At 26.5% G+C, this 9,336-nt stretch overlaps 1 protein-coding gene across 1 annotated transcript; it reads right to left on the reverse strand.

Moving 5' to 3' along the window:
- Positions 1-4,328: 4,328 nt before the first annotated feature.
- Positions 4,329-7,149, reverse strand: LOC129961030 (engulfment and cell motility protein 1-like). The gene has a single exon (XM_056074823.1). It carries the CDS (start codon positions 6,992-6,994, stop codon positions 4,838-4,840), a length of 2,157 nt encoding a protein of 718 aa, XP_055930798.1. The 5' UTR covers positions 6,995-7,149; the 3' UTR covers positions 4,329-4,837.
- Between the last annotated feature and the right edge of the window lie 2,187 nt (positions 7,150-9,336).

Genomic DNA, 9,336 nt, shown 5'->3' on the forward strand with positions numbered 1-9,336 from the left:
AGAAAAAATTAAAGCATAGGATATATAAATAAACAAAATATATCTCTACATTTATTTGATGAGTAATAATATACATATACAAAATTATTTATAAAACATATTTTAACATGCAATTTCTAAATTCTGATATAAAACATTCATATTGTAACAAAATCATAAATATATATTTTTTATTTTACAAGTAAAACTTCCATGCAGAAAGCTCAATATGAATTCATAAAAGGGAATTTCCATTTTATGAATGCAGATGTGCTATTTTAAAATTATAATAATTTTTATTATAAAATATTAAAATAAATTATATAAAAAATCTACAAAGAAAATTACAAGGTTTTAAAATATAATATTACAGAGAAACATATTACATTACAGGTTACATTTTTGCAAAACATTATTATGAGTGGAACACTAAATACAACAAAAAAAAATCTAAAAACTGAAATCGAGGAATTAATTATTAGAACAATATGCTCATAAAAATTTAATTTAAAGTATATATTTATATTCTCCAATTAAGAATAGTTCACCATCTACCATCAGTATCTAATATAAAGATTAATCAGGTACAGTATAAATTATCTAACAACACAGCTGAAAAAGGTACAATACCAAATTTCACTTAACAGAAAAGAGAAATAAACATCCATAAATAAGAACACTAAAATTTATATATGAAAGATTTTAGAACCTTTATTAAATATTTTGATGTCTAAGTAAGACACCAATAATAGAAACAAATAAAACAAAAAATGGCATCAAATAACATGATTTATAAAATGTTTCTAATCATTCTAAGGTGAAGAATCAAATCCTCACCTGCCATAAATGTGCCCTATTACAATTCTTAATGGTAGATCAGGAGAGATTTAATTCTCTTTTTGATGTTATACATTTTATAACAATTAAGCTTTTATAATATTTTTATTGATATATATTTATTTGAGTATGCACATTATTTTAAATAACTGAGGATTTTCAATGAGTATTTATAAAAACACAGAACATCCATGTATGTACATAGATAAAGAGATGAAGATGCACTTAATTTCAATAATTGAATCATAGCCTCTAGTTAGCCAACATATCATTATAAAGTTTATTTAAGTATAAAAGGCTTAAAATCATTTCAAAACACACATTATCAAGCAAATACTACAGGAAATATTTTAGAAGTTTCAAGTTTTTATACACTGGATATATTAAATTTCATACTATGTGTGAATCTGTTAAATTCTAATGGCTTAGCACTTCCCTTACAAACATCTTATGAAGACATTTGTTGATATTTTTAGCACAATAAAAATAAATTAATTTTTAAAAAACAATTCTTTCAGATAATCAAAAACAAACAGAGCTCAATTTAATATCTTGATCATTATAAAATGTTAATAATATTCATTTAATAACACAGATTGTCACTTGATATACTGAACATTGTTTAATATAAAAAACAAAGGAATAGATCATTTATATAAGAAATGTGCAACTATTTTTGAAGCTTTGACAAAAGCTTTAAAATATACTCAGAATTGTCTAAAATAAAATTAAAATTATTTCACCATCTTAACAAAGAAATGAAATCCCTGATTAAATAATGTTTCAGATACTAATTATTTAATGACATATGCATTTCCAGAAAATTTTTATATGTTATAATATTTTTAAAAATATTTTAACAATTTCTAAGAAGTTAATTCTAAACTTTCTCATAAATGCAGGTCATATTAATGTACTTATATACCAACTGACATATTTTAAACCAAAGGTTTCCATACATTAAAAGAAAACATTTCCAGAATAAAAATGAAAAGCACATTTTTGAAAAAGAATTCTTATAAGATTTAAAACAATCAATCAAGCAAATAATTATATAAAATTAGCATGCAAAATCCATCTAATATATTTGTGAAACTAATTCTAGGAAGTACACATATCTCCGGACAATTAAATTTTTTGAAATCCTATAGATTGACTGATATATATTGTTTACTGATTGGATATCCAAATTTTAAGAAGGTTAAAAACTTCTAGATCTATACTTTTTCATTTTGATTGTCATCTATTATTTATAAAAGAATCAAACAAGTTACAATGTCGAGTTCTTTGATGAACTTTGACTTTTCTTTTTGTTTGTTTCTTTTTCGAAGTTTTTTTGCTTCTTTTTAACACTGATCAAACTAAGCAATTACTGAAAATTCTCATTCCAATCAATATAAAGCTGCTACAAAGCAAAAAAAAAAAAAAAAAAAAAAATCTAAATATTAACACATTTTTTCAATACAGGTTCTGAATTGATTATAAATATTTTCACATTTACTACAGAATAAAATATAAATACTTCAAACATACGAAACTGCATTTGAAAAATATATTCAATGTAAAATTATTTAAAACAATATTTTTAAAAATGATATACGACAAGCATAATTCTTTACATAATCTAATTACCATTAAAAGCTTCAAGGTCTTCACATGTTCTAGTTATTCTACAAGAAGTAATTCCAAAGTATAATTATTTGATACCATAAAAATAAATTTATACATAATAAAATAAGTAATTCCTCATGTGTTTTTGCTGGACTTATTTTACAATAAAAACAATTCATGTGGACACCAAACAAAATTTTTCGCTTTATCATAATAATTAAAATTCATGATTACAATACTGATCAACTGGTACTGTCCAAACTGATACAAAATAAAATTTTAAAAATTACACACTAAGTTTTGACACTTTTATAAATCAATAATCTTTCATGCCAAATTTCAAGCTACACATGCTACTGTTGAGTATATTCAAAAATTTGTTCATGTAATGAATTTCTTGCTCACTCTTTGTACATTCAAGTAAGAAAGGATCACAGAATTAAGATTTTGCTTATCTACATAAATCTAATACATGTTATGCATATAAACAGACTATCATGAATTATAGAGTTAGGACATTGTACCTAATTTTGACATTACTTATATATAGTTTTAAAGAAAAATTAAATAATATTTCACTAAATCATTTAAATAATTTTTATAGTAGATATTTATTTACAATAGAAAAACTGTTAGAGAAACAATTATATATTATATGAGAGTTACATGAATGAATCATAGTATATTAAAATTAATATTATGAATTTTTAAAACTTTTTAAAAATAATATTACACACTAAAACTTTGCAGAATTTTGATATAATGAAGTTGGGATACAGTCAAAATACTGTATTCCAAAACTGTAAATATACAAATAGATAAAAAGAAAACTTTACTTACTGCTGCTAATTTAGAAGGAATCAAATTGAAAGTTAAAAGAATATAAATTATAAGAAATTCTGGTACATAGATACCCAAAATCATAATAATGCCTCAAAATTAAAACTAAAGTGTTTTTCTCCTTCCCTTTTATGAGAGAGCTTCTTCCATCCTTAGTTTTAATTCTTACATGTAAGATGATAATTAAATTTGTCTTTCACTTAGGGAACAATTTCTAACATTCAATGTATTTAAAAAGAAAAAAACTAAAGAAAAAAAACTCTTACTACAAGTCGCGTTTCGAAACTTGTTAACCCAACACAAGCTAAGAACCCATTCTGGAGCATACGCTAGAGAACAAAACCTCCATCTATCCATCTTACTACAAGTATTTTCATAAAGAAATAAGGAAGCAATTTCTCCTCTTTTCAAGAAGAGAGGAAATTAGGTCTACAGTCTTCCTTGGTAGCTACTGATTATTATTCTTGTTTTTTCTCATTTAAAATAAAACTACACATGACAGAAAATGTAAAGAACTTGGAGAAATAAGTAAAACTATAAACTAAATGATCAGAGCATATAAAGTAGCTCAATTAAATGATAGTAAATTTCTAATTGTTTACCAATATAGAAATTATACTATATTGTAAGTAAAAGCAGAAATTCTACTAGCACAGCAATTTCTAGATTTAAAACAAATTTTATCAGCATTGACCAATCTTCAGAAATACAAATACACAAAACTTGATTTCTATAATTTGCTTTTTTTTAATGAATAAAGTTAATAATTCCATGATTATATGTAGTTCACAGAAAATACTTTATCATTTTTATAAAGACAAGCAAATGGTATACAGAGGAAAACAGTTTGAAACAAAGCATCATTTTTTAATTTCAAAGTATTAAACACAATTTATCCTTCAGAGATTACAAAAATAAAAGTATTATAATACCCTTATAATGAAAATAAATAAAATTTGTAGTGCAATACTAAAATAAAACTATAAAATTAAATATACAAGTTTTCTGACTTGTCAGTTTAAAACATTATTATATATCAATTTACATAAAATTTCGCTCAATTATACATTACATACAAATTCCTAAAATAAATAACATTTTCCTTTTATTTTGGAAAATCTTAAAAAAGAATTAAATCATTTTTCACATTCATCAGTAATTTTTTATTTTACACATTTCTCAATTTTCATGCCGAAAATGACAAATATAAAAGCAAGTTCAATCTAATTGTCAATTACAAATATTTAGACATTAATGTAAACAAAAATACAGAGAAACTTATCCATAATTAGCAAGTAATAAAATTTCTCAAAGAAGTAATCAGTACAAACAGCTTACCTTATAAAAGTTTCCAGTAAAACTTCATCCATTACTACTTTCTCTAAATCTCAGCTATACTTAAACTGAATTTCTTAAGGATTAAAAAATTGCATTTCATATTTATATATTGATGAAAATTACCTATATCACATTAGATATTACAGCACTTGATATTTTCATTAAACACTAAAATAAAATCAAGGAAAAAGAAAGACGTTTCATAGATAACTAGATTTTGTTGAAATTATAGTCATTTAAAATCATAACAAAAATCATAATTAGGAGGATCTTTTGGGATTGCTGGAGGACTTTCTGGTATATCAACACCTTCTGTATCAAGTAACTGTAGCCGAATTTGCACACTCAAAAGAAGTTCCAAATCGCTTTTATATTCCTTCGACACCATTTGATTTCCAAGAAGTGCATTTATGCCATCTGTCCAATAATCAAATTCCTTTTCATTTGGTACAACAAAATTCAGGGGTTCTTGGTCCGAATCAGGAATAAGCGAAAATGCCAAAGACATAGTAGACTTTGTTTTTTTCACATCCTTCATATGAGGACACTCTTTACCAGTTACTAATGCTTTTATCTCAACAACTTGCAATTTATGAGGCAATTCTTCCAGAGCAGGTACCCCTCTATTCTCATCACAATCACCAAAATGAAAAACTTTGTGATTTGGAGAAAGGCGACAATACCAAAATTTATCCTTAATACGTTGACCTTTATTAGAATATTTAGTAAACATAGTACCTTCGCATAAATATTGCAGCCTCTGCTTTTGAATAAGGTTTCTAATTTCAGGAGTAATTTGTTCACGTAATTCCACAATTGGTTTCGCATGAGATTCCCATTCTTCTCTGTTTGAACGCTCTTTTTGCCAAAGGTTTGTTATTTCATTGTAAGTTAAGGTTGCCAGTTTTGATTTGAATTTTTCTAAGGTTGCAGGAGGAGGATCAGTATTTAAAGCTCTAGTAATCTGTTCTTTCACAACAGAAACTACTTTTGCAAAATCTTCAGTGGAAGCACGCATTTCCTTCCACGTTTTATTAATAAGAACAATGCAGATGCAAAAAAATTCCTCAAAAGGATGATCATGAGTAAAAAACATTGGGTAAAATGTTTTTCCCTGCTCAGTAGGAGGTTCTCCAATCTTAAGTATGTCACATAAAAGTTTAGTCAATTCTATGCTAGTTCGACCAAATGGGCATTCATGTTCATCAGCACGACATGAATTTTCTAAAACCACTTTTGTATATGACTCTGTATGATTACGAGCAAAATAAATCATATTGTCTAATGCCAACATTCCAGGAGGGATTTCAATAAAATCTTCTGCTGGATTCACATGATTTTTAAAGCCAAGTTTCTTGTAATCTTTTGAATATCCACCTCCTTTACGAGCAACAGAGTTTACAATTTCAGTATCAGTATCAAAAGCAATTTTGCGTAACTCTAGGATTTTTTCACGAGCTTCTGGATCTTGAGGATCTAGTCTCTTTTTCATTTTTTCTTCTAAAAGATTAAAAAGAAGAGTTTGGAGTACATATAACTGATGAGCCATTTCAGCTCCAACATGTTGCATTTGAATAATATGTGTCATAATCACATTTCGAATCTGTTTTGATGTCAGAGTTGCTGCTACAGCTTTTCGCTTGTTCATATCCGCTTTCAGAAATAAAGCATTGATTAATGCTATGGCATTTTGTTGAATTTCAGGAATGGTTGATTGCAGATGCACTATCAAATATGGCAAAGTAACTTCTTGCTCAACAAGGGGATACTTGCCAGAACTATTTAAGACTAGAGATTCTAAAATTGCTAGAGAAGCTTGCAGTGACCTAGGATCTTGAGATGAAGTTTGTGAATTTACCTGATTAGCAACTCTGCCAATAAATTTGTCCTGCAAATTATCCCATGAAACAATACCATGATCCATCAGTTCAACAAAAGATTGCAATGTGAGTGCCATTAATTCACCGGAAAAGTTTCCACTTTCAATCATAGATATCAAAAAGTTAGATCCCTGTTTATTAATAAACTCAAGTGCAAAAGTATAATCTGCAGATAATTTTGCGAGTCGGCGTAACACAACTTTCTTTTCATCTTGTGTCCCGAAATTAAGCTTTTCTAGAATTTCTTGAGCAGTTTTTGTAGAAGAAAACGTAAGTCTTAAAACACTCCCATTTTTAATTTCATTTCTGTTTTTCTCTGTAATATAATTATGAGCATTATCAGAAAATTGAAGAGCATACTGATCAGGATCTGACAATCCCCAGGTTGTACATAAATCTTGAATAATTGCAGCTAATGGCCGTTTTTGATCAAATTCTATAAGTTGAGGTACTTGATCTTCCATTTCCACCGCGATCTTCACTATGTTTATATCCTTTATGGCAGGCATTGTGAAATCTTCCTTTTTTGTCACTATTACAATTTAAACTAACCGAAATTCACACACTACAGAAGTACTACTAACACCGATTAGAGAATTACATCCGTTTTCATTCTACTTATCATCTATTTTAAGTTGCGTCTGACATTTCACTCACCAGCATAGTGAATACACAGACAGCAAACATATATATATTAGAAGTAAAAGTTTTTGCACAAATACAAATGTACAATTATAATAATGTTTGTACTGCTATTGAAAAAGAGTATCAGTATTGATAATACAAGATAGATATATCTGTCATATTTCTAAAAAGTAGCTAAAAATGTCATAAAAATTAATAAATTGTATAATTTCTAAACTGTGAGTCAGCATCAAAAGAAAGACCTGAAGATGCATCATCTGAGCGTTGACACCATAGCAGCGGTACGAATCAATTATATTGTTCTCTCTCTCTCTTTCCATTTAGATAGATAGATAGACAGACAGATATATTTGAATTTAGTGAGTAATTCGATACTTGTGAATCCTTGTCCAACTTGATCTATTTAAATCTTACTTTGTGCATTGGTATTCAGAAAATGCATTGGTATTTCAGCTAATATTTTTTTCAGGTTAAAGCATGCTAAAAATCTTGAAATTCAATGGTGATTATTTTTTTTTTGGTTATATATAAAGAAAATTTAAATTATAATTATATATCTTATTTAACCAATGTTAATGTTATCGCTAATACTAATAATAAAAATGTTTGTGCGTCCGTGTATGTGTGTGTGTGTGAATGCTTCCTCCCCCACCTTGCCACCTGACAACCACTATTTTCAAATCTAGTCCGCCACTTATTATTACTATTATTTTCACCAGAATTACCTGCAATTTCTCAAGAATATTTTTCATATTTATTTTTAAGTGAAGTCTATTTCAAAAAAGGCGAACGTGATATTGATTTTAAGAATTATCATTGAAGATAGTTAAGTATGCAGGTCAAGTGATAAATATGAAAAAAGGAGAGCAGCCGCTTTTTCTAGTTTGAATATGTATTGGAAAGATTAGATAGACACAGGAGTGCTTTGTATAAAAATTTTAAATATGAATTACTGCCTTTAGGTGAAGAAAAGAACAACAAAATTTTAAATTTAATACGATATATATGGGAATACATTAATAAATGTTTGTGATAATTATAATTACGAAGAATTGACTAGAGATTTAGGAACCTTCGATGGAATCTAATATCTGGAAAAATTTCAGAGACACTGATATTATAAAGTATATAAGAAACGAAATAATTTAACTAGATAATTGTTGCAAACAAATAAGAAGAGGTCTTGTGTATTGCGGATTTCATATATTCTTATGGTGAAAAGAACTAATAACTGAAATATCAAAATTGAAGTTTCAAATGTAAATAAATAACATTAAAGAAATGTTTGTCTTTTTTTGATATAAATTTTAAAAAATTGTTTTTAAATTTCATTACATTTTATTTATTGAATATAATTTTTAAGTAATATAATTTCAATTTTGGTATTTAAAAAAGTTATTCAAATAAATAAAATAATAGATAGGAGGTAAGTTTGATTATAATAAACCTGACCTGAGAAAAAAAATTCTACAAAAGGATGGTTGAATGAATCGATAAAAATTTTTTTAAATGAATTCATTAATTTTTTTTCTGTCTGGTTCCAAATTAGATGGGTAACAGTATATAGTATTCTATGATTCATTTGATGGTAATAGTATTCTATGTTTTTTTTATTAATTGATTGGAAATTTTTAAGGTTAAGAAATGTCTACTCAAACGAAACCAAGAAGAATTATTTCAGTCTGTATTTCAGTGTTCGAAAATAATACTAGCTCTCTCCTATTATATTTCAATGTATTACTTTCTTTTTGCAAAGAACCAAATGTTCCTGAAAAATACGTTTTCGTAAAATTAATTTAAATTAATTTTTTGAAATTAATGTTCTCATTTTAAATACAATATGTTCACAAATATTAAAATAATTCAGCCGTGACTATTTTTTCATGAATGCACAACTTATTTCAACCTCGTCTCTCTATATCTCTCTATTTTTGCAAGTGTAAACGTAATGTAACAAAAATTCATTTCTCCGTTATTCTCCGGTATTAAAGAGCGAGGTAATAAAAAAAATATTTCGTTCAATGCTTGAATTTTTTTCCCAAAGACTTGAAACAAGATTAAATGTTTTTATGCCATTTTTTTTCAACAAATGGTAACAAGAATTTAAAAACGAAAAATCTAATTTGAAAATGTCTTAAAATTTAAATGATTTTATTTAAATTTTTAAACATCACTAGATTTTGATTCAAGTCCGTTATAACTTTGA

Source organism: Argiope bruennichi, chromosome X2, assembly GCF_947563725.1.
Source record: "Argiope bruennichi chromosome X2, qqArgBrue1.1, whole genome shotgun sequence".
In the NCBI taxonomy this organism is placed as follows: domain Eukaryota; kingdom Metazoa; phylum Arthropoda; class Arachnida; order Araneae; family Araneidae; genus Argiope; species Argiope bruennichi.